This window comes from Oryza glaberrima, chromosome 1, assembly GCF_000147395.1.
Source record: "Oryza glaberrima chromosome 1, OglaRS2, whole genome shotgun sequence".
In the NCBI taxonomy this organism is placed as follows: Eukaryota; Viridiplantae; Streptophyta; class Magnoliopsida; order Poales; family Poaceae; genus Oryza; species Oryza glaberrima.
Genome location: NC_068326.1, coordinates 10278025 through 10291282, shown reverse-complemented (window position 1 = coordinate 10291282; position 13258 = coordinate 10278025). Strand labels below are relative to the sequence as shown.

Sequence of the window (13258 nt, the reverse complement as noted above, 5' to 3'; positions counted from 1 at the left end):
GATAAGCTTCTAGGCTCCAAATGCAATAGCTTGTTTTCTCCTTGCTGTCGGTGGATTGACATGGCCACCAGTCTTGGTAGTTTTGTTGCAGTGTTGTTTGTTTGCTTCATATCCGACAGTGCTCTTTTAGGATTAAGCTGATTTTTTTTTTGTGTCGGCCAAGGGCACAACCTCTCTGAGGCCCTGGAATTGTGCCAATGCTTCTTCAACTACAGCTTGCCATGGTTGCATTCGGCGCCGCTTTCCATAGTGTCGACGGAGGATACCCGTAGGCCGGATAAATAGGGTATTAGGTATGTTGGTATGAGGATCTACACGATACAACATCAAGCAAACAAGAAGACAATAATTATACTGGTTTAGGCCCCTGGTAAGGTAATAGCACTAATCCAATTTATATAAGATTGATATGAAAATCCACAGATTACAAATAGAGAACAACTGATCCCGATGTTACCGACGAGATTCTTGTCAAGAAGGATTCAACGAGATCTCCTGGCGAATAGGCTTCAAGTTCTCCGGATTGCTTATAAAGTGGCGGGTTGGCTAGTGCTATGACTCGATGCCTTGGTTATATCGTGAATTCCCTTAGTCTCTAAGTAGAACTCGGAGACCTTGAACCCTGCACGATATGGTATAATTCTAACATTCTCCGAGTAGAACCCTATCACATTATTTGCCTGTGGGATTTATTTCTATAAGCTCTTATCGATTTTCTTATTATACACGGAAACATATCATACATACAAAGGTATGCCGTATGCATATATTCCATGAGTCATAGGATATAATGTATGCCTTATCCGTAACCATGACACATAGAATCAACAAGGCAATTGTGCAAGACAGATGAAGAAGAAGGACCCGATTGCTTTTTGAATCTTTTATTTTGTCCTTCTCTCAAAATATCACGACCTTTATGTAATTCATCTATCGCCATGAGGGTTATCCTATAAAACTGGTTGGGTGCCCAGTCCAAAACCATTGATCATAGTGGGTCTGGATTATAACCGTGATCAATATTTATGATTCTTTTTCTTTTTCTCCTGTTAATGTGTGAATTTCTAGTTTTAACATTGAACGTGGTGTTTTTTAAGATTGTTTTTATAATATAATAGATACATAGATAGATGGAGAGAGTACGCAGCAACTTAGCTCAATTAAGAACATTTTTTTTAAAACTAAGAACAGTTCTTTATTGGATAATCCTCAGTAAACCAAGCTTGTAGATGTGGCATAATCGTTTATTTCCATATAATCTCTCAATCTCTCATGCATACAGATAAACTACGAGTAGGAATCGAAGCAGATAAATGTACACAGATAGAATCACAACGTGCAGAGGCACGAGAGATCGATCAATCGATCAAATCAGACGGCATTCTTGATGGCGGAGCTGTATCCATCCTGATCGTCGTAGTACCTGGACCACAGCATCACCCCGCCGTACTTGCTCGACGCCTTCAGCGCCGGCAACACCTGCGACTCGAGGCTCCCCACCGGGATGAACCCGCTCCCCGCCGCGCCGGGCGACGCCGGCAGCCCGAGGAAGATGTACCTGGCCTCCACCCCCGACGTCCACTGGCGCCATGCGTCGAGCAGGTTGGCGGCGCCGCCGCCGCTCCCTGCGGCGTACTGGCACGGCGGGTTGTTGTAGAACTGCACCCACACGTAGTCGAACAGGCCGGTGTCGAGCGCCTTGCCGACCCACTGGTCCGGGAACGGGCACTGCGGCGCCGCCGAGAGGAGCACCTCCTTGCCGGCGGCGCCCATGCCGCTGTACGCCTTGAGGTACGCGGCGAGGTCGCCGTAGTAGCGGGGGTCGCCGCCGCCGCCCTCGATGTCGAAGTCGACGCCGTCGAGCACCGCGTCGCCGAGCGGCCTCCTGCCGCCCGGCGCCGACGGGCGGCCGCCGAGGAAGCTCTCCCAGAGGTACCGGGCGAGGTGGGACGCGTCCTGCTTGGAGGCGAGCGAGTAGCCGCCGGCGCCGCCGCCGATGGAGAGGAGGACCTTGACGCCCATGGACTGGCAGCGGGCGATGTCGGCGGTGAGGTTGGCGCAGGCGCCCGAGTAGGCGTCGCAGTGGCCGGCGAGGTTGAGCTGCGGGGCCTGGCCCGAGCCGAAGCTGCAGAGGAAGGCGAGGTTGACGAAGGCGTAGTTGCCCGTGGCGCAGGTGTCGGCGAGGGTGCCCTCGTTGCCGTTCTGGCCCCAGTAGATGGCAATTCTGCCGCCATGGGCGCCCCGGGAGGAGACGACTAGGAGGAAGAAGATGGCCGCCATGAGGTTGGCCAGGGAGCATGAGCTGCCGTTTGCCCGAGTGGCCATTGTGTATTGCTTGGTCGATCTGCAGATCGACGAGAGAGAGATATAGCAATGCATGCAAAACTGTGTAAGTTAGTAGCTTATCTGAGCAGATGAATCGTGTACAGATTAGTGCGTGCCTTGGAGGGGAGGCAGTGGTGGAGTTCTGATCATTCTCCACGGAGTTTGGCAAGACTCGTGTCCAGTCCTGCTGCTACGGTACGGTGCTAGTACTGTTTTTTTCGCCCTCTTTTTCAGATTGGTATATAACGAAAAGTAAATAGATAACGTGTCTATACAGTTGTTGTTAGTGGTGGTGATGACTGATGATAATAAGCAGGTAATGCGATATCACACTCGTGTCTGCGACTGAACATGATACTCCCTACGAATCTACTCCCTCTGAAAAAAAGAAGAAAGAATGTGATCACTGTCCTAGGTTATGTCCCATCCTTATGTAAATTGGTTTATTTTGGACGAAAGGATTAGACAAGAGTATATGCTGATTTGTAGTATTAGAATGTGTTTATTTTTTTAAGACGAGAGAGTAAGCCGCAGGCCGTAGTACAATCCATCTTTTTTTAACTAGCTGGTTGGCCCGCGCAATAGCGCGGCTAGCACCCAAACAAAATCATATTTTCTTTTAGTATGATTTTACTTAAAATTTATTAAATAGCTATCTCATTGTCTTAAGACTTTGAAAGACTAAACCTTATCATCCTCGTGTTTCTAATTATATAGTTTTTAAAAGTCACACCAGTTGCTACCCCTGATGTCATCTCCTTCTTTATTTCTTCTTTATTTGCTTACTCGATCTAGCACTATTTCTATTCATTCTTCTTGGAACCTTTAAAAATTGGATTTTATAGTTTTTAGAGTTTATTTCACGTTGGGTTTCGTTTTTATAATTTCTAGATGTCCCGTCGAACATTGCTATTATACTCCTCTACGGTCTGTCCACTGTCTCTTCTCTTTATTGTCATTGAGATTTTAAAAATCAAACATAATTATCATTTGGGTTTATTTTTTACTTTCTAAAAGTACCGCCAAACCGTCAGCAGCTTTGCCATTGTACTCCTCTACGGCTCGCCCACTGCCTCCCTTCTTTATTATCATTGAGATTTTAAAATCGAACATGATTATTGTTGTTTTTTTTACTTTTTAAAAGTTCTGAACCTTTAAAAATTGGACTTGTAGTTTTATTTTTTATAATTTTTAGAAGCCCATCAAACGATGCCACTATGCCCCTCTACAGCCCGTCTGTTGCCTACTCTTTATTGTTACTGTGATTCTAAAAATCGAACATAACTATCGTTGGAATTTATTTTTTATTTTATAGAAGTCCCATCAACCGTCGGCGGCTCTACAACTATACTCTTATGCACCCCGCCCGCTGCTTCTCCTTTTTATTGTCACTGAGATTCTAAAAATCAAATATGATTATCAATGGTTTTTCTTTTTTACTTTCTAGAAGTCCCGGCAACCGCCTTACTTGTTTGCTTTACGACATGCCTGTCGTCCCTCCTTTTAATCGTCATTAGTATTCTATTTGGTGTTTTATTAACAATTTTTATATGTTGTATCAACCGCCACCACTTTACTCCTTTATAGGCCCGTTACTTAATTTTATCTCATCATGTGTTTTAGATGGTATTTTCTTTCAATAGTCTTTATTTTTATCACAATTTTTATTTATTTATAAATTGTATTCCTAATTGAAATCTTATTTTTCTTTTTTCTAATTTCAGAATTTGTTTTTTTAAAAAAATTAGTTAATACCATATTATGTTCTTTTAATGTTTCTATTTTTTATTTTTAATTTCAGTTGTTTCAAAATTGTATTCCTACTTGAACTCTCTTTTAGTTTTTCTAGTTTTAGATATTATTTTATTTTTTATTCGAAATTTTAATTAATCTCGTATTGGGTTCCTATATGGATTCTTCTTTCAATATTGCTTATTTTTAATTCCGAATTTCAGCTAATTTTAAATTGTATTCCTACTTGAACTCTTCTTTTATTTTCTTTTTCTAATTTAGGATTTATTTTTATTTTTATTCTGAATTTTAATTAATCTCGTATTGGGTTCTTATATGGTTCTTTTTTTTAATATTCCTTATTTTTAATTCCGTATTTCAGCTATTTTTAAATTGTATTCCTACTTAGACTCTCCTTTCATTTTCTAATTTTGGATTTTATTTTATTTTTACCGAATTTTAGCTATTTTTAAATCTTATTTCTACTTGGACTCTCCTTTCCTTTTCTAATTTTGGATTTATTTTATTTTTTTTCGAATTTTGATTAATCTTGTATTGGTTTCTTATATGGAAACTTCTTTCAATATTGCTTATTTCTAATTCCGAATTTTAGCTATTTTTAAATCGTATTTCTACTTGGACTCTCCTTTCCTTTTCTAATTTTGGATTTTTTTTTTGAATTTTGATTAATCTCGTATTGGGTTCTTATATGGAAACTTCTTTCAATATTGCTTATTTTCAATTCCGAATTTCAGCTATTTTTAAATCGTATTTCTACTTGGACTCTTCTTTTCTTTTTTTCTTTTTCTTCGATTAATGTGGGAATTTCTAGCCCCCACAGCGAACGTGGTGCCTCTTTTCAAAGCTGTTTTAATAATATAATAGATTTTATTTTAGGGCCTGTTCAGATTGTAGCCAAAATAAACCTTACCAAATTTTGACAATACTAAAATTTTGTCAAGTTGACAATATTGCCAAAATTTTGGCAGGATTTCTTACGTATTTATCAAATTTGGCAACAAACTAAACATAGATATTTTTTTGGCAACTTTACCAAAAAAGTTGTATGGTTGAAAATGACATCAATCTGAACAGCCCCTTAGAACTGCAGTGGAATCCATCTTGGCATATGTACTTGGCAGGGAATTTTTTTTTTACATTTTTATTATTAAAAAATTACAAATTTTTTTTTCAAAAATTTACAAATCTAGACGCCTAACGTCCTTTAGGAGGGCGTTTTTTTTAAATCGCCCTTCTAAAGGGCGTTAAGGGACCTAAATGCAAAATTTTTATTTGTATTCGAACCCTTTCCATCAGTTTTAATTGCTTAAAAGCTAATAATGCTTATTTGACACTCCAAATAATTTTAAATGAAAAGGTAATAAACTACAAAGTTGTAGATCTCATCGAGATCTATATCTTTTTTATAAAGTTTATCTCCATCCAATGTCGTTTGAAATGTAGTTCTGACAATTTTTTAAATAGGTTTTAGATTTTGTAACGAATATTTGGACATCTAAACGATCTTAAATGAAAGTTGTTAATTACAAACTTGTAGATCTTCTCCAGCTCTACAATTTTGATATAAACTTTAATTTCATATGGCTTTATATGATATAGTTTTAAATTGTAAAACCATAGAGGTAGCAAGCTATGATGGAAAATTTACATTTAGGTCCCCTAACGCCCTCTGGAAGGGTGATTTGAAAAAAGCCCTCTAGGAGGACGTGAGGCACGACTAGATTTGTAAATTTTCGGAATGAAAAATTATTTTTAAATATTTTAATCAAAAAATGTAAAAATAAAAAAAAATTCTTGGCAGGTTGGCAGCATGGGCCTAAGGCCCAGTCAACTGTGGGCCTATAAACGACTAATCCGGCTGTAACTGGGCCTTGCAAGAGGCTTGTCTTGTTGGTCCGAACTCAGGAAGTCCAGGTTGCGGGGACAACTTCTAGGCCATCTGGTTTCCACTTCTCTTACCACCTCAATTCCGCTCTTGATCCGAGCTAGCTTAGTCCCAATCTAAAAACTTTACAAAGAAAGAACCATACGCACCTATTGGGCAAAATGAAAAATAATTTGCTACTCACCAAATAATTTGAGCACCTCTGCACCTGTACACTAAATAACTCTGTTCCACCAAAATAGTTGAGATATCTAGGACGTTTCATTTTGTCCGTTCTTCACCAAACTTTTCCATAGTATCTCAGATATTTTCGAGACCGAAAGTGATCTTTCTGGCCTTAGACCGAGTTCACTTCCCTACAAGCCATTCTTTGCTGGCACAACACGAACCTCTACATCAATTTCGTATCCAACCTGAACTTCTGCATACATGTACACACCCACAGTCATCTGCTCATGTTTTCACGGTCAAATTAAAACTGCTTCTCTCACCTTAGATTCACCCAAGGGAAAAGAAAAATATCTCCTTTGCCAAGTCCCCATTTCGCATGAAATATCTCAAAATACAGCCCACGTGGCACACGACGATTGGCTGAGGAGGCGATAAGAAACGAGTGCACGTCGTCGAATCCTCTCTCCCCTTCTCCCCCACCCCACGGAGCTATATATATATAAACCCCATCTCTTCGATCCGTGCAACGAACGCCTCGTCGCAACAGCTACAAACGCCCACATCACACGCAGAAATCCGCATCAACAAGCGCAGCCAGCCATGGCGTCCACGCTGACCAACGTCGGCCTGTCTACCCCGGCGGCGGCGGCGTCGTCCTTCGTTAGGCCGGTCGCCGGAGCTGGACGCGTGGTGTTTCCCCGTGTTGGCCGCAGCGGGTTCGCGGCGGTGAGGGCGAGCGGGCCGGCGACGCCGCCGGACATCTCGGACAAGATGTCGGAGAGCATCGACAAGGCGAAGGAGGCGTGCGCGGAGGACACGGCGAGCGGCGAGTGCGCGGCGGCGTGGGACGAGGTGGAGGAGCTGAGCGCGGCGGCGAGCCACGCGCGCGACAAGCTCAAGGAGACCTCCGACCCGCTCGAGGCCTACTGCAAGGACAACCCGGAGACCGACGAGTGCCGCACCTACGACAACTGATTCTTACCATTATATGTTTGCTAATCTCTCTGTAATTAATTATAAGTTACTGGGTTGAAAAGATTATTTGTCGTAGAAGACAGAGGGGAGTTTGGTGGAATGGTGGTATTTACGGATAGTTCAAGGGGGAAATGGGAAAAAAAAGGTTTTTTACACTTGTTTGTCTGGATGAATTTGTATGGAACTTTTCTGCTTGATAATTTTCGCATGTGTTAGTATTTGTATATGATGATATAAGTGGGAAATAAATCATCAAATTTTCCAGCAGGAACTTTGTGGAAACTTTTTTTTTAATTTTTCGTCAATCAGTGCGCTTTGGCTCTTCCGATCTCCGTTTATTTGTTAACATGCCCTCCAAATTGTTTGCTATGTTTCACAAATTATTCCTATCGTACGGAGCGTCGTTGCAGATAATCAGGTAGTATACCTGATAAAATTTTCGTTTTGTACAGCGGCCTTAGGTCTTTCGATTTAGGAAAAAGAGAATCTTAACGATTTACCATCACATTGTCTCTTTCTATAATATACCGGCGACTTTATCGGTTGTTGTACAATATGTTATTGGGTTGAGCCTTATTTTTAAAAATACCTAAAATACCCTTATGCACGTACAAAGCTAACAATTAAGTTATCTCATTAGAAGTTTCAAAAAAATATGAAAACTTTTATGTGGCATCCTCACTGAGATTGACCAGCCAGCTGGGTAGGTTTGGCTATTCCTTTCTATTGAAAAGGAGTTTCAAAGTCCCCTTCTTTTAGTATTAGGTAGTAGAGGGCATCGCCACTCTACAGCCAGGGCTCGATGGCGATGTAAGATAGAAAGAATGGGGAGTCCCGAGACATCACATCTAAATACTGATCATTGAATTCTCGCTCGAACCACGCCCAAGGAATGGTTGGATTTGAGAGTTCGCCACCAGCAGTATAGCCAACCCTACCTTATCACGTCAATCCCACAAGCTTCTTATCCATTCCCGTTCGATCGTGGCGGGGTGTAGTAAGTCAATTTATAATCCTTAACACCAGCTTTAAATCCAACACTTGCTGATTTTTCTGTCTATCAATGCATTGCTCGGTGAATGTGAAGAAGTAGGCCGCTCCCTGCGGGTAATAGCAAGAGAGTAAAGAACGAATGATCCTCAGTCAGCAGTGAATGAGTCCGACTCGAGTTCGTGAGTCAAAGGACAAGGTGACCCTGCTTTTTCAGGGTAAGAAGGGTAGAGAAAATGACCAATAGGGTAAATCAAGAAAACAGCAGTGGCAGCTGCAACAGGAGCTGAATATGCAAGCATGAAAATTTGTATAAAAGTTTCAAGCCTTTTACATTTCTATTTTTATATAAAAAATTAAAATTTATCTGTTATACGCTGTTTGGTGCACTTGTGTTTTCAGCGCACACTTTTTTTTTTCTTAAAAAAAACTTTCATCTCAAAATCTTTCAACCGAAAAACTTTCGTCCAAAAAACATTCACCCGAAAAACTTTTATCAGACACTTTCATCGGATAACTTTTATATAAATACTTTTGTAAAAAAAATACACCGAGGACACACATACGCCAAATAGCAATCATTTATGCTGGATTTGTACACGCCGTCATTAATTTATGCTAGAAACGTGGCTAATTTGAAATTCTGATAAAATACTGTAATTAATTATTAAAAGGGGAGTGTTAATGCCATATAATATGCTTCAACTTAGGATCTTAGGAAGCCTAGTTCTTAGAAAAATACAATATTGAAATATCAACCAAAATTGTAAGCTGGGATAAATTAATAAAATTGATTTTGTTGAGATTACGAGCTAATAATACATTTGAAGTTCACCCATTTACACATGAAAAATGGTATTTCTACAGAGAGGCTTGAGAAAACACAAGCATAATCTTCCCCAATATTTCAAGGACCTTTGAAACAAAGAAAAATATAGAAATTTTAGAGGATTTCTATCCTATGAAATATATATAATCCTATAGAAGATCGAAACAATGGATTGATTTCTACGATTTCTCTAAAAAAAATCCTATGAAATTCTAGAGGAATTTTAAAGAAAAATAAGCATGTTGTTTCTCCTCATGATTTCTTCTCCCTGTGTTTTGAGTTCGTCTCCGTGTGTTTTGAGTTCGTGAATTTTCCTATATGCCATCCAAACGATAGTCTAAAACTTTTTCATGTGTTCCGAAATTCCATAAGAATCTAATGAGCGACATTATATTCCTACCTTTTCTTAGTCTTGTGATTTTTTTAAGCATGTGTATCAAAGGAGCTCATCTGTTCTTGGTTTCTTTATGGGTTCATGTTGAACCTTGTTGAACTACATATTATCTATTTTCCTTTTTCATGGGTTAACATATTTCAAAGCCTGGGCCTAAACTCTGCTTCTTAATGGGCTCGCAGCATATAGTAGTACTTACCAATTCAGCCTTTTGCCACATTGGGCCTATGCATTGGAAACCTGGGAATATAGTGGAACCAAGCAATTCTATGACACGGTCTCGGAGAGATCCTGCTACCGGCCGTTAGATCGGTACCCTACACTCTGGAAACATTTTATTTGTTTTAGATAAAAAAAAATTCATTTAACTATAGCATATCTTCATAGGGAATATGATCCAAATCCCTCTATCCGGATAAGCCATTAAAATAAAGGACATATTTCCTGGATTTGCTAGACGAATACTCTCCAAAAGTAAATACGTATAAATATATTGGTCCAAACAGTCGAATGTTCACTAGATAAGGCCCCGTTTGGCACAGCTATAGCTCCCAACTCCAACTTACTTGGAGTCGGAGTTGTGCCGAACGGTCCAGATCCATCTTTTTTTGAGTGGAGTTGGCAGAGCTACTCTTAGAAAATAAACTACGGGGGTGGAGCTGGATTTTTGTTGCTCCACAGCTCCACTCCACCCCAAAAGACTCACTACCCTCTAATTTTTTAGTGTATTTACACGAAAATACCACTCAACTATCCCTTCACTCCTTCTTTCCTCCTGTTCTCTCTCCTCCCCCATCTTCGTCCCAATCCCGAGCGTGCGGCGACGTCGGTGTCGGCGGCGGGCAGCGGCAGCAGCGGGCGGCGGCGGGCGACGACGGGCGGCGCACGCGGCCGGCGGCCGCCGGCGCGGTTGGGGCCGACACAGCTTGGTTTCGTTTTTTTTCATTTTTTATTTTTTTCAGATCTAGAGCTGAAAATATAGCCAAACACTTTTAACGAGTTTCCAACTCTAATAGGAGCTAGCTCTCACTAGAGTTGAAGTTTAGAGTTAGAAGTTGGAGTTTGGAGCCCAAATCACAAAGCATTTGTGACAGGGGGAGTATAGGTAGTACATGCAAATGTCCTGGTGCAATGGCCATGGGTGCAAAACAATTGATCTATAAAGAGAAACTATAATTTCTTTGTGGAGATGCAAAGTGTAATTTATCCTCTTCATTTTCTTGTAATAAAGAAAAGTAAAACGACAATTATGATATTTATCCATGCTTTCTTACTTTGTGTGCTTAATTTTATGAGTTGTATATGTGAAGTGGTAAGAATTGAGTGAAATTTCATATTTTGTTTTGTTCTGGTCTTAAGATCACTACTCACTAGGCATGTTACCAATGTGCCGTGGCTCACACCGAAAAAAAAAAAGGAGGAAATGCATGCACCACTAGGAATCCAGGATGGTGAGCTTACTACTGATGCCATAGAGAACAGGTAACCCTTTTTTTTAAGAAGACAATCACAATCAGGATACCTAAACGCCTTGCGGTGATATGGAGTTGTCAACCATCTCGATCTAGCCAAAAGCCAATCAAGATAGGTTTTGTAAAACTAAACCGGCTAGCGGAGCCGATTTAAAGATAAAAACCAGCCACGAAGCTGATTTAGATCGATTTGAAGATAACCAGATCAAAACCAGCCATAAGGCTGATTTAGATCGATTTGAAGATAACCATCCATCTTGTGGGCAAACGAAAGGTTAACGGAACAAACCTACAAAGGGCACACTCTCGCGGAGAGCAGGCCAGCACAAGGAGGCCATGCCATGGAATACATCGAACGTGATGCGGACAGAGTTGAGGTGGAGCACCGCGAGGTGGGCGAAGGGCGGGGAGACCCACCAGAAAAATCGGGCAAAGAAGTTGATCCCGTGAAGCATGAGGCTAGAAGGAGCAGGTTCAAATAGTGGAAGTAGAAGGTGACCCTGTCCCTCACCGAACTGCTGCGCAGGTGGACGTAGAGGTGCTCAACGGTGGACTGCTCAGCACCGGTGAGGAAGCGACTGACAAGCTCGCCTCTCGTTGGGTTTGTGCAGTGGTAAACAACGAGGGAGAAGATGCCTCACCAGCCGCTCCACTGGGTACTCGAGCTTCTCCAGCTGGGTGTCGGGGGTGAACTCGACTAGCTCAGAGTGCCCCACTAGCTGGAACCGCATGGCGTCATGCCATCACAGGAAGAGCACCGACATGAGGATGGCATTATCGAGCGGGAGGATATCTCGTGCATTTCCCCCAGGATCCTCTCGAAGTGTCGCATGTCGCCGATGATTCTCCCTCACCACCGTACTGCCGCCTTTTCATTCTCCTGACGCGGGTGGATCCGAGCTCCATCGCCGTAGATTGCCGGCCCGTTCTTCATTCATAGTAAGTCATTCATACATCATTCCTACATTACACCACCACAAGTACATTAGTAGAAGTACACCACAAGTACATTAGACCCCACACGTCACATACTTCATACTTCCCCCGAAGTCACCACAAGTACATTAGACCCCCACACGTCACATACTTCATACTGCTCCCGAAGTACACACCCTCTATTCTTCATTCCCGAAGTACGCAGTACACACCCTCTATTCTTCATTCCCGAAGTACCCACCCCTTTAATCTGAGTAGACTACAGTCCTAAACAAATAATAATATATAAAAAATAAAGAATGCACCACAGAAAGCATATGAGTAGACTACATTCCTAAACAAATAATAATATATAAGAAAACAGAATGCACCACTGAAAGCATATGAAACATAAACAGAAATCCTAATTCCCACACTCAAACACGCGAAAACAGATGCTTCGATTTCAATCAAGTAATAAAAGGTAAATGCAGCTAAAACGGTTGAAGCTAATGACGTAGCGACTGCTACGAACATTAGTATCCTAAGCTTCACCCTCATAAGTAGAGAGAGAGCCGACAACTCTCCATCAGCTTTGAGGTGGAAGCAGACAAAACAAATCAATAAACCACAAATAAACATTGCAAGCACCAAAAAGTGCTCAAGAAACAGTATTTTTTTGAAAAACTGAAACTTTAGCCACAGATTGGCTCCGCTGCCCTCCTACCGAGGTCTGCTGCAACAGCATGACCCCCGTGCTAAGAAGGAATAGACCGAGCTGCACTAGAAGGATCTGGAACAGCTCGGTAACTACATGATCAAAGGTGGTGGTGCCAAGAAGGAAAAAGGAAAAGACCGAGCTGCACCAGAAGGATCTGGAACAGCTCGGTAACTACATGATCAAAGGCGGTGGCCATGGGAGCAAAGACCGAGCTGCACTAGAAGGATCTGGAATAGCTCGGTAACTACATGATCAAAGGTGGTGGCCATGAGAGTAAAGAGTGAAAGAGAGATGGAACGAGCAAGAAACACACAAGAAGATAAATCTGCAATGTAAAGAGTGAAAGAGAGATGAACTCAAACACACAAGAACAAAGAGAGCTTGTGAGAGAGACTGCTTGCCGCCTTTTCATTCTCCCGACGCGGGTCCAAGCTCCATCGCCGCAGATTGCCGGCCACTTCTCTCTCCCATTCTCAGTGGCGAAACCAGGGGCTTGTGTCCCCTACCCGCTAGACTCCACTGTTCTCAGTGGTGGTGTGTCCCCTACCCGTTGTACTCCATGGAAATGTGAGGGAGGAGAGAGGTGAAAGTATTCTCAGTGGTCCAGGGGGCTTGTGCCCCCTACCTTGGTAGACTCTATGAATAAGGATAGCCCCCAATACTCCAAATCCGACTCCGTTACTAGGCGCTCTCCGTCCTTTGCGTTCTCTCTCCCTTTCGTTTTCTTGTGGAAACTATGGCCGTTTAATGGAATTGTGTTCTCCAATTCAATTCAAAGCAGAAACTATAGGGGTTAGGCGACGAAGCTCCTCCTCGGACTAAGGTCACC

General features: G+C 41.9%; 2 protein-coding genes across 2 annotated transcripts; one reads left to right on the top strand and one right to left on the bottom strand.

The window, feature by feature from the left end:
• Window positions 1–1236: 1236 nt before the first annotated feature.
• On the bottom strand, window positions 1237–2398 carry LOC127760189 (acidic endochitinase SE2-like). The gene has a single exon (XM_052284408.1). It carries the CDS (start codon window positions 2377–2379, stop codon window positions 1372–1374), a length of 1008 nt encoding a protein of 335 aa, XP_052140368.1. The 5' UTR covers window positions 2380–2398; the 3' UTR covers window positions 1237–1371.
• A 4243-nt stretch (window positions 2399–6641) lies between these two features.
• Window positions 6642–7375, top strand: LOC127765828 (calvin cycle protein CP12-1, chloroplastic-like). Its single transcript, XM_052290790.1, has one exon. The coding sequence runs from the start codon at window positions 6734–6736 to the stop codon at window positions 7106–7108; it is 375 nt and encodes a 124-aa protein (XP_052146750.1). The 5' UTR covers window positions 6642–6733; the 3' UTR covers window positions 7109–7375.
• Window positions 7376–13258: the final 5883 nt, after the last annotated feature.

Bases quoted from the DNA above. Each gene is read 5' to 3' on its own strand.
- LOC127760189 (XM_052284408.1), bottom strand. From the start codon at position 2,379: ATGCATTGCTATATCTCTCTCTCGTCGATCTGCAGATCGACCAAGCAA.
- LOC127765828 (XM_052290790.1), top strand. From the start codon at position 6,734: ATGGCGTCCACGCTGACCAACGTCGGCCTGTCTACCCCGGCGGCGGCG.